This window comes from Bubalus kerabau, chromosome 10 (assembly GCF_029407905.1).
Source record: "Bubalus kerabau isolate K-KA32 ecotype Philippines breed swamp buffalo chromosome 10, PCC_UOA_SB_1v2, whole genome shotgun sequence".
NCBI classification, from domain to species: domain Eukaryota; kingdom Metazoa; phylum Chordata; class Mammalia; order Artiodactyla; family Bovidae; genus Bubalus; species Bubalus kerabau.
The window spans coordinates 97,062,783-97,089,992 of NC_073633.1; the positions used below are offsets into that span (position 1 = coordinate 97,062,783).

Below are 27,210 nucleotides of genomic sequence, written 5' to 3' on the forward strand. Positions count from 1 at the left end.
CTTTTTCTGTGATTGTCAGACTTCACTCTGTATACTTTAGCAGCCTTCTCAAAAATATCTCTTGTACTATCTATATTTGCATATGGAAATTCACGAATGGAGGTACTTTGCGATGCATTTTCTTCTAGTCTTTAAAGTGCGAGGCTTTCTGGGATGTGTCTCTGCACTCCTGTACACTCTGAGGTACTCCCTTCTTTGTTCTTAATAGAGTGTTCGTGTTAGGCACTAATTGCCACTACAAAGTGCCAAGGCTGAACTCTTCTGCACTGGACCTCATATCAGATACTCTACATCTTTAAGTGCCCATAGTGAGTTGGCTGGTGCGTTCCATTGCACTCAATGGACATTCTGGTGGAAAATGCGGCCAATACTTAATAAATATTTGAGAAGCAACACAGGCTATTAAATTTAACAGGATTTCTAGTTCCAACATTCATATTGTGAGAGAAATAAACTCAAAAAGGTTTATGATACCATTTCAAAAGGCCAGATATGTACTAAGCACTCAATAAATATGTTTATATGTGGTATTCGGGGGCTAAAGGCAAACAGTGCATAATCAAAAGGCATCAGAAAGCCTTTATCACCTCCTCACTATATACAATTAGTGTACAAACTTTCACTCTTTATAACAAGTATTGCTCATATTAATTTCTCAGAGACAGGGCAAGTATACACTTGAGATTTTTTCCCCTAGCCCCAGACTGGACCAACCAGGGCTCTTTCTTTTTATACCTGAATATAGCACAAGGTGTTAAAAGAATTTAAGTTGTATAAATTGTGGCTAACACATGCAACTTTTATTAGGTATGCAGTAATAAAATTAGGTATTTTATTAGGTATACTACACTCCTCTGAATCATTTTTCAAATCAGTTATACAATTTTCTCTCACCAGATACATTATCAAATAAAACAATCCCCAATAAGAGAACATTTCCCTTGCTCTGTGAGCTTTGCTTAACCAGTCCTTTGTTCACCAAAGCAAACATCTCTACCCCTAAAGCGCTCAAGCCAGCTCATTATATCAGTCTCCAGCCCCGCCTTGCGGCTCCAGGCTCAGGAAGAACTCTAAATGTCCAAAATATTTACTGTTCTTAATCCCCAGTGTGATGTTAAATGAATTGGTTCTGTCATGTGAGTATAACTGATTATGTTTCCCTAATAAAGATAGACACTCGAGTTACCCATTTGTAAGTCAGCCTATGTAAAAGGAAGAGAGAACTTCTGTCAGATGCTAAGTTAACATCAATTGCTCACACCATGGAAATGTCAATTAAAATTTGAATGCAATCTTTCAAACACAATTTTCCAGTCCAAGAAATGTGCATATATCCATAGTGAATTGAGAGGCATACAAGGTAAAGTATTAAGCTCAACGGATGTGTTAATATTCTTGGTTGGTCATTGGTAATAATAGGATGATATTTGTAGGGTCAGAATACTTTTGATTTCACATGAAAATGCAGATTCCGTGAATTAATTCTCATTCATTAGCTCTGTTTGAGGGGAAAGGACTTTTCAGAGATGTTGCTTCAGTTCTGAATGCTGCAGTTCCTACTAAGCTCTACCAAGAAAAAAATGGTTCAAGAGTACATAGAGATGGAGTTGGCTTCCTGCTTTCAGAGATTATGAATGCTCTCAAACACTTCAAAAACAAAGTAAATTTCATGCTGGGTTTTAAAGCTCCATTTGCCATAGTAGTCTGAATGTGACTATGATAAAGGCTAACAGAGTGAAAACAAATGTTTAAACCAAAGGTACCTGCCCACTGGAGAACTTACCTGCAGAGATTCCATTTCTTCATCTTTTCTATGAGTCTCCTCCAGCAGATCTAAAATAAGAAAGTAAAATACTGGTTAAAATATAATGTAAAAATGCATTGCCTCTTAGTATCAAAAGTTGATTCAGTCAGTAGCTTGCACAAACTATTGCCTAGAAAGAGAATTTGATGTTAAAGTATGAGAAGAAACAAGAAAGGAATGCCCTCCGATCCCAGCTGATGACACGTGGCAGAGATCTGGGCCCTGCCATGCCTAAGCTAGCTGAGAAGCCCTGGGTGATCTGAGGTCTGGTGGAGATACCAGAAAATGAGACCAACTCAAGTACAAGTCCAACATCATACCAATGCTTTAGAAATTTGGTCTAATGCTTACGTAACTCAAAAAACAATACAAAATTTTCTTTAAAAAAAAAAACAAAAAACTTTTTTCTTTTGAAAGAAAAAAAATAGAGACAATCCATTTGCTCTTAAAATAAGCTCCCAAGCCAAGTTCTACCTCCAGAGTCAATTTTTACAACCAAATTAAAATACCCTGGAATAATGGGTGTTATTAATGGAAAGAGAACACCCCCTTAACTGTAAAGTCATATTAATTATCATTTCACACTGAGAGGGTGGGAAGTGCAGAAGCCACATCTGACCAACCGCCTGGCACCATCTCGGAGAAATCAGAGGCTGAAAGGTGAGTCAGTTAACTCTAGAGACTTCTGTCTAAATGCATGTGTACAGGCACGGTGTCTCAGTGTCCTGCATTAATTTATGAACTTGCTATAAAGGAAAAGGCATTTGGCAAGCAGAATTTTCTGCCTGCAGCCATTCCACCCTGTGCTATGATCTTATTAGATCTTGCAAACCTAAAGAGGGCTGGGCTGACTTAGAACTTGGATTAAAACTGGGAAAAAAATACCTACAGCAGCGCACATCACGATTAGTGTTTGCCTTACTCTGTGATGTACATAACTTACCAAGAGGCTGTGCTGCATAAAGGAAAAGACAACATACAGAAACTCAATGTATGCCCCAGAAAAGCAAATGCGAATGTTAGTAGCAAACGCTACCAGAAGGAGCAGGAAAGTAGTATAGTGGGTAACAAGTCACACTGGTCTGTGTCATAACTGGGAGGGCAATATCCTGAAACTTCAGGAGAACTGGTAGATGATATAATTGATGGTGATGACTTTTTGAGACTGCACAGTGAAGAGAAATACAGAGGAACGTCAGGCAATCTCCTTAAGACACAATGTACTGGGGTTAGGGATAAAAGTCAGGTTGTGCTTTGTACCTGTCGATGGCTGATGTTGGCTCCCAAAGCACCCATAATCAGTTACATCAAGAAAGCTATGGGAGAATTATTAGGGCTTTATTTTTAAAGGTTTTTGTTGGCACATCAGAATTTTTAGCTATATGGTACAGACACCAAATGCTGGCGTGATACGTTAAGTGTCCTCGATCATTCCACTTCCTTTATCCTTACTTATCCACATCGTGACATTGCAGCTATTGTCATTAAGAGGGCACGGGTATCTTGCATCTAAGCTTGCCACCTGACTTGATCTGGTAAATAGAAAATAGCAGAAGCAAGTGTGTGCACATCCACACTGAGTTCACTTTTCCACGTGGTATTCTGTCACTACCATTTGAACAAGCCCAGTCCAGCCTGCTAGGTGACAATAGACACATGGTCCAGGATTCTTTCCACTCCTGAACCTCTGCAGGTTGCCCCAACTGGTAGCCAGCAAATGCCCAGAAGCCAGATGACTTACTGTTACTCATTTGGCTTCCTAAAAGGAAAATACAACGCACAGAAATTCAATGTATATACCAGAAGGGCAAATGCAAATGTTTTTAGCAAATGCTGCTAGATGGAGCAGGAAACAGTAGTATAGTGGGTAGCAAGTTGCACTGGTCTGTGTCGTAACTGGGAGGGCAATATCCTGAAACTTCAGGAGACCTGGCATGATATAATTGATGGTGCTGGGAGCCAACAGAGACCAGAAAAACTGCCCAGCTAAGCCCAAAACCAATTTCAGCTCACAGAACCATGACTTATGAAATAAATGTAATTGGGGGTTGTTTTGGTACATAGCACTTGCTCATTGATAATAATCAGCTAACTGAACATGCTAACTGAACAGCAAGCATTTAGAACTTATTAGAAGGCTATAAGATTAATTAATGTATTGGTTAATTAACCAATACATTTAATAACAATAGATAATAGAAAAAATGATCCAGATTCTGGAGAGAGAAACAACTGACCTGGGTGGGTAGGAATGTAGGTAGCATGAACTAATGGGCATTTTATACTGGGTAACACTAACCTTCATGGTACTCCACTCAAGATGGAATTCCATACAGAGAAGAGCTAATGAGACTAGCTTAGGTCTTTTGCTTACTGCTTGGCCAATGGAAAGTATGAAACACTTTCATTGATAATCCCAGAAGAATTGGATGAAGACCAGAAAGGACTGTTTCCAAACACCAGGGTACTATTAACAAGAGGAGGAGGTATGGATATCAGACAGGCCAAAACAACAGATGGTTTTAGTAATTTATCTTCAGCACAACTCTGTTCAATATTTGTGAGACATAAATTACTTCAATATCTTGGCTATTGTAAATAATGCTTCAATAAACATGGGGGTGAATATATCTTTTTGGATTTAGTGTTTTAATTTTCTTCAGAAAAATACCCAGAAGGGGAATGGTAGGATCACGTGGCTGTTGCAGTTTTAATTTTTTGAGGAGCCTCCAAACTATTACCTACAATGGTTGCACCAACTTACATTCCAACAGTGCACAAGGGCTCCCTTCCTTTATACCCTTTTGCCAACATTTGTTTCTGTTGTCTTCTTGATAATAACCACGCTAACAGGTGTGAGGTGATACCTCATTATGGTTTTGATTTGCATGTCCCTGATGATTAGTGATGTTAAGCATCTTTTTAAATGTATACCAGCCATCTGTATACTTCCCTTGGAAAAATGTCTATTCATCACCTCTGCCCATTTTTTAAATCAGATTTTTTTTTAATTGAGTTGTCTGACTTCTTTATATTGATATGATTTAGATATTAACTCCTTATCAGATTTATCATTTTCCAATATCTTCTCCCCCACAGTGGGTTGCTTTTTTGTTGATGATTTCCTTTGCTCTGCAAAAGCTTTTCAGTTTGATATAGTCACTTTTTTTTTTTTTTTGCCCTTGCCTAAGGAGACACATCCAAAAAATACTGCTAAGATATCCCTATGTTTTCTTCTAGGAGTCTTATGGCTTCAGGTCTTATGAAGTCTTTAATTCATTTTTAGTTTATTTTTGTATATTGTGTAAGAAAGTATCTGTGAATCAATAAAGAAGATGTGATACATATATATGATGAAATATTAGCCATAAAAAAAGGAATGAAATCTTGTCATTTGTAACAACACAGATGGACCTAGAGGATATTATGCTAAGTGAAATAAGTCAGAGAGAGAAAGACAAATACCATAGTATTTCACTTACAAGTGGAATCTAAAAACAAATCCATAACACCAAACAAACAAAACAAAACAGACAAAGTCAAGGATACAGTGAACAAACCGGTAGTCTAGGGGTGGGTGGGAAGGTTGGTGAAGTAAGTGAAAGGGATTAAGAGGTACAAACCTCCAGTTAGGAGTAAGTCATGGTAATGGAATGTATGGTATAGGGAACATTGTCAATAAAACTGCAACAGCTTTGCATGATGACAGATGTTTACTAAACATACCATGGTGATCAATCTGTATTGTATCAGATCAGATCAGAGATCAGATCAGTCACTCAGTCGTGTCCGACTCTTTGTGACCCCATGAATCACAGCACACCAGGCCTCCCTGTCCATCACCAACTCATGGAGTTCACTCAGACTCACATCCATCGAGTCAGTGATGCCATCCAGCCATCTCATCCTCTGTCGTCCCCTTCTCCTCCTGCCCCCAATCCCTCCCAGCATCAGAGTCTTTTCCAATGAGTCAACACTTCGCATGAGGTGGCCTAAGTACTGGAGTTTCAGCTTTAGCATCATTCCTTTCAAAGAACACCCAGGGTTGATCTCCTTCAGAATGGACTGGTTGGATCTCCTTGCAGTCCAAGGGATTCTCAAGAGTCTTCTCCAACACCACAGTTCAAAAGCATCAATTCTTCGGCGCTCAGCCTTCTTCACAGTCCAACTCTCACATACATACATGACCATTGGAAAAACCATAGCCTTGACTAGACGAACTTTTGTTGGCAAAGTAATGTCTCTGCTTTTCAATATGCTATCTAGGTTGGTCATAACTTTCCTTCCAAGGAGTAAGCGTCTTTTAATTTCATGGCTGCAGTCACCATCTGCAGTGATTTTGGAGCCAAAAAGAATAAAGTCTGACACTGTTTCCACTGTTTCCCCATCTATTTCCCATGAAGTGGTGGGACCGGATGCCATGATCTTCGTTTTCTGAATGTTGAGCTTTAAGCCAACTTTTTCACTCTCTACTTTCACTTTCATCAAGAGGCTTTTGAGTTCCTCTTCACTTTCTGCCATAAGGGTGGTGTCATCTGCATATCTGAGGTTATTGATATTTCTCCCGGCAATCTTGATTCCAGCTTGTGTTTCTTCCAGTCCAGCGTTTCTCATGATATACTCTGCATATAAGTTAAATAAACAGGGTGTATTGCATAGAAATTTCAAATTACTATGTCGTATTGTTTTTGTCCAGTCGCTAAGTTGTGTCCAACTCTTTGCAACCCCATGAACTGCAGTACGCCAGGCTTCCCTGTCTACCAATTCCCAGAGTTTGCTCAAACTCATGTCCATTGAGTTGGTGATGCCATCCAACCATCTCATTCTCTGTTTCCCTCTTCTCCTCCTGCCCTCAATCTGAAACTAATACAATATTGTGTGTCAACTAAACGTCAATTAAAATTTTTTTTAATAAAAAAGTATTTGTGAGATACAAAATCACTACTGTGTCACTATGTGGCCATGGCCATTTTGCTCCACTACTTACTGATATAGGAGGTTCTCAGAACTGAATTCCTTGCGATGAATGACATGGCTTAATGAAACAGTGGAGCTGGAACAGTGGATAGTGGGGTATAACAACTATTAAAGAAAACTGATCTTGTTCTTCCAGGGTCAACTTGGTATGGTAAACATCAATCTTCTTAGCCAAAACTTAACTGGATAAGTAATGGGTTTTGAATCTTATAGCCAAGCTCAACTCACACATTTGATAAAATAAATTATTTTTATTTTATTTAGTAAAGGAGTTCAGTCTATCCTTAGAAGATCATAGAGCTATCGCAATTTAAAAATTATGCTCCCGGTTTTCTTCAAATACATAAACGTGACACTGCTCTTCTAAAAATCTGATACCAATGGCAATGCTTGATTTTGAATGACTTTACAAAACTACCATGGAATTCCTATAATTGATTTAAAATACAGAACTCCCCTTCTGTTCACCCTGACTGATTTTAATCCCAGCTTCTATCAAGGGTATAAGTGGACAACTGTTCTTTTTCTGTCTCTATGTCCAATCCTTCCCTTTAGAGAACTTCACATTCTTCTCCATGTGGTTCCTGTGAAACTTTCAGTCAAAGGGCCAACCTCTCTGGCCACAAAATTAGGGCCTGACCCAACAACTGGCCTGTCAGGGCACCTAACCTGCCCAAGCATATAAGCTAAGCAAATGCCAGCAGGAATCATTTTTTTAGGGAATAATATGGATTCCAAGAGAGAACACTCCTTCTGAACCTGCAAGCTTAGATAAGCCTGCCGCTTCCAAGGTGCTATTTTCTCCTGTGTCAAAGGAATGTGTGCAAGCGATGAAGCTGGCAGGAAAGAACAGAGTCAAGAAACAGAACTGGCTGAGGACAAGGTCCACCCTTGTCTGAAGGCCACATAACCACTTCTAATGTTGTTCTTTTTCTTTTTTTTTCAGTAGTAGCTGCATTGCTGTCATTGCTAAAAGTCTCTGGGGATGTGGTTGTGCTGAACCTTCTTATCTCTGCGCAGAAACTTGGAGAACTTGGGGTTAGCAAGAACTTCGTATTTCACAGTGAAACATTTCATTCCGTGATAAATAGATGAAGACATGAAGCTCCAAGAAGGCAAACTGTTTGCCTGCAATTACCTAGCGCTACAGCCACAGCTAGAGCTCTGCTCTCGCGCCTTCCTAGCTCATCTCTTCAGTACCACTCAGTACTTAGTTGCATCCTTCTTCATATGGTTATTTTATTTTTTAAAAAATAATTTAACAATGTATTTATTTATGGCTGCACTGGCTCTTCGTCGCTGCCCATGTGTTTTCTCGAGTTCCAGTGAGCAGGGGCTACTCTCCAGGTGTGGTGAGAGGGCTTCCCGCTCTGGTGGTGTCTCTTGTGGAGCATGGGCTCCAGGGCGCTGTGGCTTCAGCTGCTCCACGGCATGTGGGACCTTCCCAGATTGAACCTATGTCCCCTGTGTTGGCAAATGGATTCTTAACCACTGGATGACCAGGGAAGTTCCATACGGTTATTTTTTAAGTGCACATATCTGTATTCGTCTCACTTATCTTAGGAGGCCACTGATGTCAACAATGAGGGCTTTGATGTCTTTATATATCCACAGCTTCCCTAACCACTGCTTAACCACCTTTGCTACTTAACTCAGGTCCCCAAAATACCTTTCTCTGCCTATATCATTTCTTTATTCATTTGCTCACTTGCTAGTTGCATTGTTCAAGTATATGCATTTGGAATGATAAACAGGGCTGTTAACCTGTGCTGATGAAAAATGGCTACTAGGCACCGCTGAGAAGTGACTGCTCTATTGCAAACAGACATGAGACGGGAGAACACAGGTGAGACCTCTGGACAGCTGACGTTACACAACGCTGTGACAATCGACTGTGCTGTGACACCTGGTTCTAATGAGCAAACCTGCTGTGTGTTCTTCCTTGCTTTAGAACAAATGATTGGCATGGAAAAAGCTGAAGGGCTTCTCTGCTCCCTTGCTCACCACTGGCATGTTCCTGTTTTGCTTTATTATTCTCTGGTTTGCTGTTCAACACAAACAGCAATTCAACTGCCATGCAAATTGCTGTGGCTAAATGTGCTTCCATCAACATTAGTAAATGAGATTTTTTTTTGGTGAAAAGGGCAGCCATCCTGTGTATTTTTTTGGACTGGCTTGAGCCAGTTTAAATGAGCTGATACTAACTCACTATGACATATGGTTATTAGAGGAGGGAAAAAGTCCCACTTAAAAAAGCAGGACATTATGGATGAGAAGCGGAGAATCCTGTTGTTCTGTTTTGTTTTCCTCCACGTTGCATTTCTCTGGCACACACAGGGTAATATATCATGATCATGTTTCTGGCTAAGACTGTCTTCCACCACTTCCTTTGCAACTAGTGGTCTGGCTATTTAAGGAGGTTTGACACTTTTTAAATGTTGATTCTGGTTCCTAGTAGCCAAGGAAACAGATAGGTTGTTTGTTTAATTGCTTTTAAAAGGAGAATCCTGTTCAGCTGTGCATAAGTCATTTAGCAGCTTGACCCTTCACAGAAAGGTTGGAGATCAAGCTTAGAGGGAAGTAGGTTTTTGTTTTTTTTTTCCCCTAAATTTTACTATAAAATATCTCATCCATATTATAACTCAGCCTAGTTGTTAATGGAGAGAAAGTTCTAGAAACAAGGATTTCAGACTCAGCAGCATTTATAACAACAGCACTGGACACGGTAGCAGTGGCAGAAGAATATGGTGAAATAGTGACTGCAGTTTAGGGAAAAGCATTTAGTTTCTGGCTCCTGTATCCCATTTAGTAATTTAGCGCTCCTTTTCAATGCTACTCTACGTAGCCTAACATCTATGAAAAGCAATGTGATGTGAAAGTAGCTCAGATGTGTCCAGCTCTTTGAGACCCAGTGGACTATACAGTCCATGGAATTCTCCAGGCCATCATACTGGAGTGGGTAGCTATCCCCTTATCAAAGGGATCTTCCCAACCCAGGGATCGAACCCATGTCTCCTGCATTGCAGGCGGATTCTTTACCAGCTGAGCCACCAGGGAAGCCCAAGAATACTGGATTGGGTAGCCTATCCCTTCTCCAGCAAATCTTCCCAACCCAGGAATTGAACCGGGGTCTCCTGCATTGCAGGCAGAGTCTTTACCATCTGAGCTACAGGGAAGCCTGTGGAAAACAATAGATAATGTAAAATAATAGATAATGTAATTCCCATGAAATTTCTGTGGAAAACCCATGGGAAACAATAGATAATGTAAATTCTGAAAAGAATAATTTGTAACAAGTAAACCTGTGCCATTTTTCTTTGTGGGTGGTAGGTGTGGTACAATGGAATTAATCAAATTAAAGAACACACCACAACCCTTAAGACGTTGCAAACGATGGGCCTAGCCTCCCGCTGTTATATACTAGATGCTCCAGATACTATCTACATGCTGAAGACACGGTCAATTTCTCTTTTCTTTTCCTGGCTCCCAAGTTATTGAGGATTGCTGACACTTTAGGGACCACTGAACTAACCTAATGCCAAGGTTTTTGATTTTTTTAAAAAATAAGTAGAATTCTTATGAATGAAGTCACACACACTTTCAAGTGTATAGCATAAACAAACAATTTAAAAAGCTAAAAGAAAGCAGCTTTGGTGGAAGCAGAAGTGAAGGGCCTGGAGGCCCGACCACTGGACTTCCCTCTCTTCCTGGCATCAACCTCTGTGGGGCTGTGATATGGCTCTACAGCTCCACTCTGTGCTGAGGACCGCTGCTCACTGCTCTAGCCCACTTTCCACATCTTAGAGATGAGGACTGAGTTCCGAGAGATTAGAGGTCCCTGTCAACATCACATAACTAGTGAATAGAAGTGTGTGAACTTGAGCCCGGGGTTTCTGGACTGCACCAGGGAACAATACTTTATTTCTCTAAACAGTGACTATCTTCCTTTGCCTTTCGAGACTTCTACTGACATGACATAGTATTTCAAGCTCTGCCGTAAATGCCTATACATTTTCCAATGTCTTCCCAAACTAAAAGGAAACTTTGCTAAAGCTCTTGAGTAACATCAGGCACCTATGAGAATACCTACAGTTAACGACAGTCCACAATAAAATGCCTCAACTCTGGGAGATGACATCAAAAGATGTGGCTGTGGTGAAAAGCAAACACCTAGACACTTGAGAAAGCAGTTGTTTTTGGCAAAATGTGTTCAACATACAACATATATAGTATCTCACAATATAAAAACAGCAAAAAATTTGTTTAAAGGAAAAGGTGACAGTTAAATAGTTCCTCAGCTTAATATAACCTTTGTCAGCAAATGTTTTGCCTATTTTTTTTACACTAGTAAAGGTAAATAAGATAAATGAATAACATTATACATTAGACAAAAAAACCTCAAAAAACAATAAAATGTATGCTTTAAAATTAATAAGTAAAACACTTAATATAGTGTGAAAGTGTATAAATTAACATTAGTAAAACACTTAATACAGCCTGGTACATAGTAAGAGTTTATATATATGTGTACACATATATAGTAATAATTACCCTTAGTACACCTGCAAAAATTAGAAAAATATGTGAAAAATAATCACCTGCATTTTGAAACAAATAAGCCAAACAAGCCCTCAAGCGTTCTGCGTTTGGATTCCATCCATAACTGGTAGCTACATTTGTTAGAACTCGGCCATATCTACTGCCACCCACTGGCACATATCTGGATATACCACGGCGAGTTAAGAGTTTTCCAATCAGGCCTGACCACAGAAAACACACAGGTTAAAATGAAGAACAACATTCAAAAAGTATGTCTATCCTCTGTGGTTTGTCTCAGACGCTGAAACAACATGCTGGTCTACAGATGGAGCCCAAATGGCCCCATAAATGAAAGGCTTATAATCCACTGTCTGTCTTAGGCATGTGGTAAAACACCCAAATACAGGTACTCATGTTTTATTTGATGTCAGTTCATTTCTGGTGAAACTTTCCATCTTGACAACTTTAGAGATTTAAAACAACTTCTCCATAAAACTGCGACATTATGGAAAACAACAGAATAATCTGCCCATTCAGCCTCATTCTTGGCTCTGGTGTGAAGAAACACCAAGATACAGAATGGAGGTTTCAACTGAGTCAGCTATTAAGATTTTTAATATTTCGACTAGCAACAAGAGCAGAAAAAGTATGAATATCTTAAGAAACAAATTAACTGGCTTAAATCAATATAAGGGCTATTTTGGTCAAAAGGACTACATGTGACAATTAGCATAATGAGCAAGAGACAGTTATGATCTGTTCTAAACACCACTTTGAGAATAAGTTTCATGTGCTCAAATTCAGGCATAAAATCATGTTCCTCCCTACATACAGTATCTCTAAATTAAATTTGGAGAAGGCAATGGCACCCCACTCCAGTATTCTTGTCTGGAAAATCCCATGGACGGAGGAGGCTGGTGGGCTGCAGTCCATGGGGTCGCTAAGAGTCGGGCACGACGTGGAAAGTTCGGCTTTTATTTAAATTCCTTTATCTTGGACTGTTTAGGTTCTGGACTTATAAGGTATAAGCGAGTATGTATTCTGGGGCCTATAGTAATTCTGGCTGTTTGATGTGTTCTTTGATCATCTTCGATTTATAGAAATCCCAAGTCTTTGTGCTTGTTTCTTGATGTACCTACTAATAAATCAGATCTAGGCTTCTTAGGCCTTTCAAACCCTGGGTCTACTCTAAATATATTCTAAATAGAGACGAAGGTCTGAAAACCAAACATAAAGAAGAAATCTTAAAAGCAATGAGAGAGAAACAATACCATAGTTATAGGAGGAAAACAGAATCCTAGCAAATTTCTCTTTAGAATCCATTGAGATGATAAAAATTTTTAAATGCTGATAGAAAAAGAAATGACAACTCAAGAGTCCTGTATGCAGTGAAAGGTTCCTTCAAGACTAAAGGTGAATTCAAGGCATTTTCAGGAAGAAAAATTAAGATAATTAGTTGTCAACAGCTGTTATTATAGGGACTGATACTTAAAAAACAACTAAAGAAAAGTCCCTAAAGAGAGATGATAAAAGAATCTTAGAAGATCAGGAAGAAAAAAAGAACACGGTAATCAAATATATGGATAAATCCAATAGATTTGCCTTCTCCTACTGAATTTTTAAAATTATGTTTGATAGTTGACATAATAAATTTAACATGATGTGATATGATTCTAAATAAATACAGAAGAATATTTAAGACAATTAAATTACAAATAGGAAGGACAAAAGAACATGAAGGAAGAAAGTTTTCTACTCTTCAAACTGATAAAATGACAATACTAGTAGACTTTGACAGCTATGTACATATAGTGTAATGTTTACAGCAACCACTAAAAAACCTACACAAAGAGATCCATTAGAAAAAGGAATTGATAAATCACAATGGAATTCTAAAAAGACAAAAAAATGAAATTCTAAAAAACAGAATTTTTAGAAAAAAATGGAATTCTAAAATTCTAAAAATTCAAATAACCCATAGGAAGACAGAAAAAAGGCAGAGAAATAGAAAACAAAACAAACAAACAAACAAAAAATGGCAGACCTAAGTCCTAACATCAGTAATTGCATTACATAAAGGTGGTCTGTGGGACTTCCCTGGTAGACCAGTGGTTAGGAATCCACCTGCCAGTGCAGGGGACACAGGTTCAACCCCTGGTCCGGGAACTAATATCCCACACGCTGCAAGGCAAAGCCCACCACATCTGCTGAGCCCTGCACGCTCTAGAGCTCACGCGCCACAGTTACTGAGCCAATGCACGGTGCCACTGAAGCCCGCGTGCCCTAAAGCCCATGCTCTGCAACAACAGAAGCCACCGCAATGAAAAGCCCCGTGCACTACAACTACAGAGTAGCCCCTGCTCACTGCAAGTAGAGAAAGTTGTGTGCAGAAACAAAGAGCCTGTGCGCCACAAGGAAGACCCAGTGTGGCCAAAAAAAAAAAAAGGTCTAAATACACCAAATAAAAATAGTAAGATAAAGGACAGAAATTGGCAGGCCGGATTAATGACCACTCTGCTATTTATCCATGACATTACCTATGGCCCTAACTATATGCTGTCTATAAGGCCGTCACTTCAAATATAATGATACAGGCAGAATGAAAGTAAAAAATGGAAAAAACATACACCATGTAATTATCAATGAAAAAAAAAAACAGGGATTATTATATTAATGTAAAGTAGATTCCAGAGCAAAGAAAATGACCAGAAACAGAAAAGTATATTTTATACTGATAAAAAGGGTCAATCTAGCAAGTGATATAAGCGAAAGGAACAACAGAAAAACTCAAAACTAGAATCGGAAATTTGAACATCCCTCTCTCAACAATCGGTATTACAGCTTGACAAAAAATCGTCAAGGGTATATATAAGCATAACTATAACAAAGAAACCTCTAAACATTGAAACTAAACACTTTCAAATAATACGTGGGTCAAAGAGGATTGTCTCAAGGGAGATAAAAATATTATAAACTGAATAAAATGAAAACACAACATATCAAAGATTGTAGAACACAGCCAAAGGAGTGAAGAGAAGAAAATCTATAAAAATAAAGCATATTTAGAGTAGAGGAAATATCTTATACACTATGCTCCCACATCAAGAATCTAAAAAAAAGAAGAAAATAAATCCCAAGCTCCAAAAGGAAAAAAAAAATTAACAACAGAAATCAATGAAATTGAGAATAGGAAGACAATAGAGAAAAATCAGTGAATCAAAGAGGTGCTCCTTATAAAATTCAATAAAACTGGCAAATCTTTAGCAAGGTGGATGAGAGAGCTAGAGTATGTGTGACATCAGGAATGAAAAAGGGGCTCTCACTACAGATTAGCAAATAGCAAAGGGATATTATAGGAAAACTATGAGCAACTCTTCATGTATAAATCTGACAATTCAGATAAAATGGACCACTTCTTTAAAACATGTAAAGTATCATAATTTACCAACATAAAATAAATACTTTGAATTGTCTTATAACTATTAAGGAAATTACATTTGTAGTATTAAAATTCCCAGAAATCTTCAGACCAGAAAGTTTCACTGGTGAAGTCTACCAAATGTTTAAAAAAGAATTAGCACCAATTTTACACAACTTCTTGCAGAAAACAGAAAAAAAGGGATACTTCCCAATTCATTTTATCAAGTATCAGCCTACCACCAAAAATACACAATTAAAAAAAGAAAAAGAAAGAAAAATGCAGCTCCCTCTTAAATACAGATGCAAATATCCTTAACAAAATATTAGAAAATAAAATTTAGCAGTAGATAAAAAATTATATATCATGACCAACTTGGGTTTATTCTAGGGGTGCAAGCTTGGTTCAATATTTAAAAATCAATCAATGTAATCCATCATTTTAACAGATTAAAGAAAAAATCACATAATCATGATCAGTTGATACATAAAACTATTTTACAAAATCCATCATACATTCATGATTTTTTACAAAATCAGAAAAAAGAAACAGAACTTCCTCAACTTGATAAAAGAGCATCTATAAAAAACCTACACCTAACATCATACCTAATGATACAAGATGAAACGTTTTCCCCTTAAGATTAGAAATAAGTTAAGAACGCTCTCTCTCTCACAATTCTTATTCATCATGATATTGTACTATCTCTTCAATGCAATAAAGCAAGAAAAGGAAATGAAACATATACAGATTGGAAACAAAGATATAAATAAAAGTGTCCCTATTTGAAGATAACATGATTGTCTTTAGAGAAAATCCCAAAGATTCTAACACAAAAACCTAAATAGACAACACTAGCTACTGAAATCATTAAGTGAACTCAGAAAAGTACAGTATACAAGACAGATAAACAAAAAGAGATTCTGTTTCAAAATACTTGGAATGAACATGCAGAAACCAAAATTAAAAATTAAAACACCAATTTAAAAGACCCCCTCCCAAATGAAACACTTAAGTGTAAATTGAACAAAACATGTGAAGGACTTGTATGCAAACACTGGTGAGAAATATCATGTTCATGGGCTGGAAGACTCACATTATAAAGATATCATTTCTTTCCAAACTGATAGGAAAGTTCAATACAATTTCTATAAAAATTCCTGCCATTTTTTTTTTTTTTTTTTTTTTGGTATCTAAAGACAAGTAGAAACAGTGTCAGACTTTATTTTGGGGGGCTCCAAAATCACTGCAGATGGTGACGGCAGCCATGAAATTAAAAGACGCTTACTCCTTGGAAGAAAAGTTATGACCAACCTAGATAGCACATTAAAAATCAGAGACATTACTTTGCCAACAAAGGTCCGTCTAGTCAAGACTATGGTTTTTCCAGTGGTCATGTATGGATGTGAGAGTTGGACTGTGAAGAAAGCTGAGCACCGAAGAATTGATGCTTTTGAACTGTGGTGTTGGAGAAGACTCTTGAGAGTCCCTTGGACTGCAAGGAGATCCAACCAGTCCATCCTAAAGGAGATCAGTCCTGGGTGTTCACTGGAAGGACTGATGCTGAAGCTGAAACTCCAATACTTTGGCCACCTCATGCGAAGAGTTGACTCATTGGAAAAGACTCTGATGCTGGGAGGGATTGGGGGCAGGGCGAGAAGGGGATGACAGAGGATGAGATGGCTGGATGGCATCACCCACTCGATGGACATGAGTTTGAGTAAACTCCAGGAGTTGGTGATGGACAGGGAAGCCTGGTGTGTTGTGATTCATGGGGTCACAAAGAGTTGGACACAACTGAGCGACTGAACTGAACTGAACTGAAAGACAAGATTATTCTAAAATCTGTAAAGAAATGTAAAGGAACTAGAGTAGCTAAAACAATTGAGTAAACTGGTTGAAATCAGTTATTCTACTTCTAGACTTGTTACAGAGCAACAGTAATCAAGACTGTGTAGTCTTGGTGGAGGTGCATACACACAGACCAATGGAACAGATAGAAAACTCGATTATAGAAACAGAGAACAGATTAGTGGCAGCCAGAAGTTAAGAAGTTAAGTGGGGGTAGAAGAAAAGCGAGTGTAGCTACAAAAGGCAACATGAAAGATCTTGTATTGGTGGAAATGTTCTGTATATTGGCTGTATTGATGCCAGTATCTTGGTTGTGATAATGTACAATAGTTTTGTAAGATATTTTTCTATTGGAGGAATAATGAAATGTAGACATCTAGTATTTCCCATGTTGAGAAAGATAAAAGATATGTCTACAAATTTACTCCCAAGACCATTATCTTCTCTCAGAATTGCAGTATCTTCTTGCATGATCTGTAATGTCCTTCCTAGACTTTCCTAACTAGAAAACATCTTAGCCATTCTTCAAATCCCAGCTAAAGCAAATATCCTCTGTTGCCTTTCACCAACTACCCCATGCCCAACCATCACTCATATTCCTGGAGATAATGCTTTAGGTTCTGTGTCCCCCAAATACTTTGTTTTTTCTATTACAGTAATTGTAAAATATAATTATTCTGAAGTTGTAACTATAATTTATTTCATTACATTTTATGTTATTTGTATATAATTTATCTCTTCTAATCTTCCTGAAAATGGGATCTCTTGGTATTACTTCTCACAATTTCACATGAATAGATCACCCATAAGACAAAAAGTTTAACTAAAACATTCTGAAGTGTTTTAGAAAAAATGACAGAAAATGGATATCAAAAGTTATTTAATTATGTTTTGAGGTTAATACCTCAAAATGTGCTTTACCATGTATCCATCCTTACTACACTGCCCTAGTCCAAACAACCATCTTCCCTTTCCTACACAAGGATCCATATTTCTACACAGGGACCCATATTCCTACATAAGGACCCATATTTCTAGAGCAAAGCATACGGTTTAATACTCTACTATTATTAAGAGAAAAACAGAAAAAAAATGGACATGCTAAGGAATATAGGGTATAAGCTTTGATGTCATAGTCACTTGGATATATAATCTTATCCATCTACTTATCCTCTGACAAAAGTCAAAAGAATCTAGTCAGACTTGAAATCAGGATAACTTGAAAAGTAGGACAACAGGAAAGCCAGTGACTATACAGGCCAATCAGTAATTTGAGATTCATGACTAAGTTTCAACCAAGCTCACCCTAGGAAGGTACGGTTTACTCAGTATGATGGAAAAATATCAGAATGAGAGGCAGGAGACCTGGATTCTAGCTCTTTTCTGCTCCTCGTTAGCTAACTAGATTTGTAAGAATGGTCACTTCATCTTTCTTGCCCATGGTGATCACATCAATAAAATAATGGGAATGGACTAGATTATTGCAAAAACCTTCCCAGTACTGAAATGTTAAGTGATACATTTTAGTAGACCGCTGTAAGATCTCTACATGTGAGCTGCTGTCTTAGTTGAGTGCCTCAGTGGGAGAGTAACAATTATTCAGAATTAATATGGATGAGAATAATCCCCTCAAAGCTTTTTAGAAACCCCAATAGATTCTTCACTTAGTTTAAGTAATTATCCTTATTGTTAGGACTGATAATAAGAACATGTGACAAATTCACTCTCATTCACCTATAATATCTATTTGTTTTCTTTTACACTCAGGGTAAACACACTTTTAGATAATTACAAATCTTCCCTTTTTGTTCTTCAAATGCTCACAATTACAATAATTCTTTCCTATCTTCTTATTCAGAGTTCTTTTTAAATTCTAACAAACAAATCAACTGTTTCATCTGGAAGTATAAAAATTTCACAAAATGGATTTTTACAAAAATGAACTATCTAACACAGATATTTTCATTTGTCAGATCTGTTGCTTTTCTTGTCAGTATCATGGCAAAAAAAAAAAAAAAAATGGCCATGAATGTCCTCAAAGAACAGCTTTCTCCTGAACCAATCCTCATGCAGACGTTCTAAAGGGCAGACAAGAATACCAAACCTAGTACATGAATAGGGAGAATTATGATTTTAGGGGGTTTAGTCCCATCCCATTTATAAGAATTAAAAATGTGTGTCCCATTTAAACAAATGGATTCAACAAATACCCAACCAACCAGCAATAGAAAAATAAAAGTAAACCAAAACAGTCACCAATGTAAGCATGAAATGAAAAATTTTAAATGAGTATTTTCTTAGGTGTTATGTTCACAAGGCAAATGGTTTTCATGGATAATCTCACAGGTCATTGCTTCCTTTAATTAGTAACTTTTGCCAAACATAAAAAAGCCTCAAGTAATTTTTAATACTGATTACAACTGTCTAACCCATTAACAAATTGTCATATTAACACCAGCCACACTACTGCATATCTTTAAAGGTTATTCATTTCATTTTCATAGATTTTAATTAGCTTTTCCTTTTCTACTAGGGTTGATCACTGAACAGCAATAGAAGCATTTTGCCCTTTTTTTGCTTTTGGATCTGCAGCATCTTGACTGAATAAGAAGTCCATAAAATGCAAAAAGCCTGTGGATCAGAAATTTGATGGTAGTGGTGACTTATAGTGGAGAAGGAAATGGTGACTTATAGATATATTCAAAAAGCCAGGCTCTGAATTCCACGGGTGTCCTGATTGAATCAATTTCACGTTGCCACAATACTTCTGGAAGTCTCTTTAAAATTCCTCTTTCCATCAGCAGCTTCTCTTATTTGCGTTAGCAGGGAACAGTACATATAATCATAACTGACAGACTGGAGGGAGTTTAGGTTTATAAAGCAGCGAAAGGAAAGGAAAATGATCATTGTTTAGATCCCCAAAGTATAAACTGTTATCTTTGTTTGGGAAACAGAACGTACTGTATTTGTAGTCTAATCCTAAGGGGTTAGCCAGGTCTAGAAGTTTTTAATGAACCTCAAGGGAGCCACTCTCAAACAATGGCCTCTTTTCCCCAGCACTTTCATATATAAATATATGTAAAGAACAGGAGTCCCTGGCTTTTGAACACCATGTCATTACACATGTAAGACCTCTGTTCAAATGTCACTGTATCAGAGAGGACTTCCCTGGTCTAAGAAGATCTCAAGCAGTACTCTCTATAGTTCTACCTTAATCTGTTGTAGATATATATACACTATATAAAATACATACATGTTTTATATATACAACATTTATGAACATCAAAGGCTATGTATCTGAAGACAAACATACAGCTCACTTTCAAAATAAATACATACCTTAGAGAAGAGAAATATTTACTAAGAAAAGGTTGAAGCTGCAGAATAAGCGTGATCAAAGAAAGCAGAATAACATAAAATTAGAGGAGGAGGAAGAGGCAGGCAGAGTGAGAAACAAAAGTAAAAGACACATGGGAAGGACTACCATTTCAACAGTTTCTCCACGTTTCTTAACGTAGATTTCATTTTAAAATCCTATCTTCACCTTTTCAACCATCCTGCCACCACCTCCGTCAGCTCTCTGTTCTTTGCAATCCCATCTCCAGCTCTACTTGCATCCCTGCTCTTTGTGGATATGTCATTATCACTGCCACAGGGTCTTTGATAAGACTGAGTCTTCTGCCTAGAACAAACTTCCCATTCATTCCTTCACTTCACTTAAGTCTCTGCTCAAATATCACCAAATCAGAGAGGACTTCCCTGAACTAAAAAGATCTAAAATGATACACACCTTAGTTCTGTCTAACATATCCTGCTTTTATTTTCTTCTTAGTCTTTTTTGACATTATTTCATTAAATAATGAAACATTATTTGTCTATTTAACTGTTGTCTTTTTCACTCCAGGAGAAGGTCAGTCACTCAGTCATGTCCAACTCTTTGCGACCCTGTGGCTTGCAGCACGCCAGGCTTCCCTGTCCATCACCAACTCAAAGAACTGGCTCAAATTCATGTCCATCGAGTCGGTCATGCCATCCAACCATTTTATCCTCTGTTGTCACCTTCTCCTCCTGCCTTCAACCTTTCCCAGCATCAAGGTCTTTTCAGATAAGTCGGTTCTTCGCATCAGGTGGCCAAAGTATTGGAGTTTCAGCTTCAGCATCAGTCCTTCCAGTGAATATGCAGGACTGATTTCCTTTAAGATGAACTACTGGTTGGATCTCCTTGCAGTCCAAAGGACTCTCAAGAGTCTTCTCCAACACCACAGTTCAAAAGTATCAATTCTCTGGTGCTCAGCTTTCTTTATGGTCCAACTCTTACATCCATACATGACTACTGGAAAATCTATAGCTTTTACTAGACTGATCTTTGTTGGCAAAGTAATGTCTCTGGTTTTTACTATGCTGTCGAGATTGGTCATAGCTTTTCTTCCAAGGAGCAAGTGTCTTTTAATCTCATGGCTGCAGTCACCATCTGCAGTGATTTTGGAGATCAAAATATAAAGTCTGTCATTGTTTCCATTGTTTCCCCATCTCTTTGCCATGAAGTGATGGGACCAGATGCCATCATCTTAGTTTTTTGAATGCTGAGTTTTAAACCAGATTTTTCACTCTCCTCTTTCATTTTCATCAAGAGGTTCTTCAGTTTCTTTTCGCTTTCTGCCATAAGGGTGGTATCATCTGCATATCTGAGGTTATTGACATTTTTTCCAGCAATCTTGATTCCAGCTTGTGCTTCATCCAAACCAGCATTTCACATGATGTACTCTGCACATAATAAATAAATAAGCAGGGTGGCAATATACAGCTTTGACATACTCCTTTTCCAATTTTGAACCAGTTCATTTTTCCATGTCTGATTCTAACTGTTGCTCCTTGACTTGCATACAGATTTCTCAAGAGGCAGGTCAGGTAGTCTGGTATTTCCATCTCTTTAAGAATTTTCCACAGTTTGTGGTGATCCACACAGTCAAAAGTTTTAGAGTAATCAATGAAGCAGAAGTAGATATTTTTCTGGAATTCTCTTGCTTTTCTCAATGATCTAATGGATGTTGGCAATTTGATCTTTGATTCCTCTGCCTTTTCTAAAACCAGCTTGAACATCTGGAAGTTCATGGTTCACATACTATTGAAGCCTGGCTTGGAGAATTTTGAGCACTACTTTGCTAGCGTGTGAGATGAGTGCAATTGTGCAGTAGTTTGAGCATTCTTTGGCATTGCCTTTCTTTGGGATTGGAATGAAGACTCACCTTTTCCAGTCCTGTAGCCACTACTGAGTTTTCCAAATTTGCTGGCATATTGAGTGCAGCACTTTCACAGCCTCATCTTTTAGGATTTGAAATAGCTCAGCTGGAATTCCATCACCTCCACTACCTTTGTTCATAGTGATGTTTCCTAAGTAAGGCCCACTTGTTTTCGGACTCCAGGATGTCTGGCTCGAGGTGAGTGATCACACCTAGAGTTATTTGTGTCATTGAGATCTTTTTTGTATAGTTCTTCTGTATATATTCTTGCCACCTCTTCTTAATATCTCCTGCTTCTGTTAGGTTCATACCATTTTTGTCCTTTATTATGCCCATCTTTGCATGAAATGTTCCCTTGGTGTCTCTAATGTTCTCTAATATTCTTGGTGTCTCTAGTCTTTCCCATTATATTGTTTTCCTCTATTTCTTTGTATTGATCACTTAAGAAGTCTTTCTTATCTTTTCTTGCTATTCTTGGGAACTCTGCATTCAGATGGATATATCTTTCCTTTTCTCCTTCACCTTTTGCTTCTCTCCTTTCCCAACCATCTCCTCATACAACAATTTTGCCATTTTACATTTCTTTTTCTTGGGGATGGTTTTGATTCATGAGAAGGTAAGCATTGTGAAAGCAGTGATTTTGATTATTCAGATCACTTAAGTATCTCATGCACCTAAAGCACAGTCAAGTACATAGTAGGTGCTCAGTAAATAGCTTGAGAGAGAGAGAGAGTGTGTGTGTGTGTGTGTGTGGCTCAATCATGTTTGACTCTTTGGGACCCCATGGACTGTAGTCTGACAGGCTCCTCTGTCCATGGAATTCTCCCAGCATGAATACTGGAGTGGATAGCCATTCCCTTCTCCAGGGCATCTTCTTGACCCAGGAATTGAACCCAAGTCTCCTTCATTGCAGGCAGATTCTTTACTATCTGAGCCAATAAGTGAATCTAATTCTAGATTTCCTACTAACATAAAATTGAATGTTATTTAATATCATACAGCACAAATTATACCTCATTTCACATCTTTATTTTCCTCTAATACCAACCTAACGTTGCTTAAAATACTTTAATCCCTTCCCAGTGGTTTTAGAATATAATCCACTTTTCCTTTATGGACTGGAATTGGTTTAATTTTCCAGTCTTTTCTTTTACTGTCCATTTTCATATTCTAAGTTTGAATCATACTAAAATATGTGCAATCCTACATTGTAGGATTTTCTCTTCCACCTCTAAATCCTACTCTATTTCTTCTGCCTGGAGTACATTATCTACTCCGTTTACCCTGACTAACTCATACTCGTCCTTCAGAATCCAGCAGAGCTTTCCATTTGGGTTAGATACCTTCAGTAATAGCTCTTACAATCACTACCCTGTGATTTGCTTTAATAAAACACTTTCATACTATTTTTAAAAAAAAAATAATAATCTCTGTATTTTTCTGTTCCTCCTCTCCTTAGGTGAAGATTCTTCAGGGACAGTAAAGGGTTTCTTTTTACTTATTCAATACAATACCTGGAACCTGGTAAACATGTAATGAATATTGACTGAATCAATGTATATTATAAATTTATATTAAAAACTAAATTATTCTGGGTTTTGAGATTTGAGAGATTTCTGAATCATGACTTGAGAATGCTAGAGACATATTATAATACTGCAAAGGCTATATAAGATCAGAAATTTCTACATTAGAGCCTTCATTTTTAAAAAACTACATAATCAAATATATGTTATATGTAATTTCAAACATAAGGCTGAGATATTTTAAGCCTGGTAAAGCATTTGAATAAGTAAATATTATGTAATTGGAAAGGGCTAAGCATGACTTTTTTTTTTTTTTTCCATAAAGTTACCTTGGTTAATATTTCTGGATTTGCCTGTAAACAGAAATTCCTTCCCTGCAACTTACTTTGAACCTTTTAAAACCAAAACACTAAATCATATATCTTGGACAGCATAAATAACATGAGTTTTGTTTAAGATGTCAGTTTAGAGATTCCATTATGACAGTGCCTTCCAGCATCTACTGGGTCAGTTTCCGGGTGTCCATTTCCCCACATGGTAATAGATTTGCACTTTGCTCCATCAGGTCTTCCTTGGGCCAAAAACACATTTGAGATGTAATTATGGGAGCAGTCTGTGGCAGTGGAAAACCAAGGTTAACTGAACCACATGGAATAAAACCCATGTCACTGGTGTCATTACCAGTATACTCAAACCAACAGAGTTAACCTCAATGTAAATAGCAGGCAAAAAATAGCACAACACTCCATCTTTTGGAGAAATCAGTCCCTTTGGAAAGAATGCAATAATAAGGAAACACCTGAATTCATATTTTTTTGGAGCAAAAGGGGACAAAGATTGATTTTTTAAGATTACATATATAAGTAGATGAAAACATTTCACAGAGTAGAAAAAAAGTTTATGATAAAAAGACAACATAAATCGACATAAAGAGAAGAAGAGCACTGAAGAAGGAATAAGGTAAAATAAAAATGTTCATGTTTCTTATTCTCAAATGTTCTAACAAGTAACAGTTTGTTTAAAATAATAACAACAACAATGTATTAGATTATGCATGGCTTATGCATATATTTATATATGTATAAATAAATATATATGCTTATAGATGCTCATATGTAGGAGAAATAAATGACAGTATAATGATATAAGATACAGTAGGGAGAAATTAAAATTATTGTTATTATAACGTACTCACACTGCCCATAAAGTGGTACCATGTTATTTAAAAGTAGACTTGTATTAGTTGTGGATATATACTGCAAACGCTAGGGCAACCACTGAAAAAAGTAAAAACAATAAAAAATAAAAAGTAGAACGTATACTAAGAAAGAGAGAAGATGGCATGTAAAATCCTCAATTAAAACCACAAAAAGCGTGAAAATAATGGAAGGGAAAACAGAAACAAAGACTAACAAATGGAAAACAGTAATATATACAGTTGATACTAATCCAACAATATAAATGTATATCTCTTTGAATGTCAATGTTCTAAATACATGTAGAAATTGTTAGAGTGAATTAAAAACACAATGACCCAAATATATGTTGTCAACAAGAAATCCACTTTAAGCATAAAGACATGGATGGATTTAAAGTAATAGGATGGAGCGAAAATAAACCATACTAATACAAATCAACCCCTTCCTGGATCTCAGCTTTGTTCTGGTAAAGGGGCTTGCATAAGTCAATGAAGCTATAAGCCATGCCATGTAAGGCCACCCAAGACAGACGGGTCATAGTGGAGAGGTCTGACAAAACATGGTCCAGTGGAGGAGGGAATGACAAACCTCTCTAGTATTCTTGCCGTGCGAACCCCATGAATATTACAAAAAAGCAAAAATACATAACACCAAAAGATGAGTCCCCCAGGTTGGAAGGTGTCCAACCTGCTGCTCGGGAAAAGTGGAAGACAATTACTAACAGCTGCAGAAAGAATGAAGCTGCTGGGTCAAAGTGGAAACAACACTCAGTTGTGGATGTGTGCTGAAGCTGAAGCTTCAATACTTTGGCCACTTGATGCGAAGAGCTAAACTCATTGGAAAAGACCTTCATGCTAGGCAAGATTGAAGGCAAAAGGAGAAGGTGATGGCAGAGGATGAGATGGTTAAGATAGCCCCATTGACTCAACGGACATGAACATGAGCAAACTCCAGGAAATAGTAGAAGACAGGGAATCCTGTCATGCTACAGTCCATGGCATTGCAAAGAGTCAGACACAACTTAATGACTGAACAACACAAATCAAAAGAAAGCTATATTAATTTCAGACAGATCAGTCTTCAGAGCGAATAAAGTTATTAGGGACAAAGAAGGGCATGACATGATAATGAAGGGGTCACTTCTCCTGGAAGACATAACAACTCTTAATGTGTAAGAACCTAACAACAGAGCATAAAACTTGTCAGACAAAAACTGATAGAACCACAGGAGAAATAGATGTATGCAATATCACAATTGGACACTTCAACAATTTGTATCAAAAATGAACACCATCAGCAGGCAGAAAGCAGTAAGGAGGCAGCTGAACTCAACAACACCATCAATCAACTGAATATAATCAACACCTACAGACTACTTCATCCATCAACAGCAGAATATATACTCTTTTCAAGATCATATGGAACATTCATCAAGAGAGATCACATTCTGAGCCAGAAAACACAGTCTGACAAATTTAAAAGAAAAGGACATACAGTATCTGTTCTCAGACCACAGTGGAATTAAATTAGAAACCAAAATTGGAAAGCATTTGAATAATGATCTTTCCCACTAAGATCAGGTACAAGGCAAGGATGTCTCCTTTTACCATTCCTTTTCCATACCCTACTAGACATCCTTGCTAATGCAATAAGGCAAGAAAATGAAAATAAAAGGTATATATATTGGAAAGGAAGAAATACAACTGTCTTTTTTTACAGAGGAAATAGTTATCTATGTGAAAAATTTGAAATAATTGACAAAACAATTCCTGCAACTAATGAGAAACAATAGTAAGGTTGTAGGATATGAGGTTAATATACAAAAGGAATTGTTTTCTATATACCAGCAAACAACAAGTAGTATTTGAAATAAAAAAAACAATCCTATTACATTAACACCTCCAAAATGAAATCCTTTAGGTACAAATCTAACAAAATATTTACAGAGTTCTATTTGAAGAAAACTACAAAACTCTGATAAACAAAATCAAAGGACTAAATAAATGGAGATATATACCATGTCTATGGATACAGATTGTCAATATTGTCAAGATATTAGTTCTTCCCAATTTGACCTACTGACTCAATGTAATCCCAATCAAAATCCCAGAAAGTTATTTTATGGATATTGATACACTGACCCAAAAGTGTACATGAAGAGGCAAAAGGCCCACAATAGTCTATACAATATTGAAGGGAAAGAATAAAGTTGGAAGACTGATACTACTGATAGCTTACAGTGAATGATATTGGATATGTGGTCTCCAAAGAAGATTTAGCTTCGGGACCATGGGCCAGGCTTGATCACTCAAGAGCTTTTGTGTAGCAGAGTTTTATTAAAGTGAAAAAGGGACAGGGAAAGCTTCTGACACAGACATCAGAAGGGGGAGGGAGCGTGCCCCCACCCACTAGTCTTATCAAGGCCTTATATACTTTTACCAGACCCACTCCCACAACATAAATCTTAAATTAACAAGATTAGAACTAACAACAGAAAGGTCTTATCAGACCCACTCAAGATTAGTTCTTGTTAAGGAGAAACATGTCCCTGAGCAACATACATTATTATATTGACTAAGACAAACAAATGTAGAAAGAAAATGTTTGTCCTTTTCTCCTTGAAAGTTCCAGACCCCTTTCTCCTTTTTGAGGGCTC

General features: G+C 37.4%; 1 protein-coding gene across 15 annotated transcripts in view; it reads right to left on the minus strand.

Moving 5' to 3' along the window:
- CEP128 (centrosomal protein 128) overlaps window positions 1-27,210 on the minus strand; it is a 605,049-nt gene that overhangs the window by 107,411 nt on the left and 470,428 nt on the right. For all 15 annotated transcript variants that reach the window (XM_055538802.1, XM_055538807.1, XM_055538799.1 and 12 more), the window contains one exon: window positions 1,784-1,833. In XM_055538802.1, coding sequence (XP_055394777.1) covers window positions 1,784-1,833 — 50 coding nt within the window. The remainder of the gene's footprint in view (window positions 1-1,783; window positions 1,834-27,210) is intronic.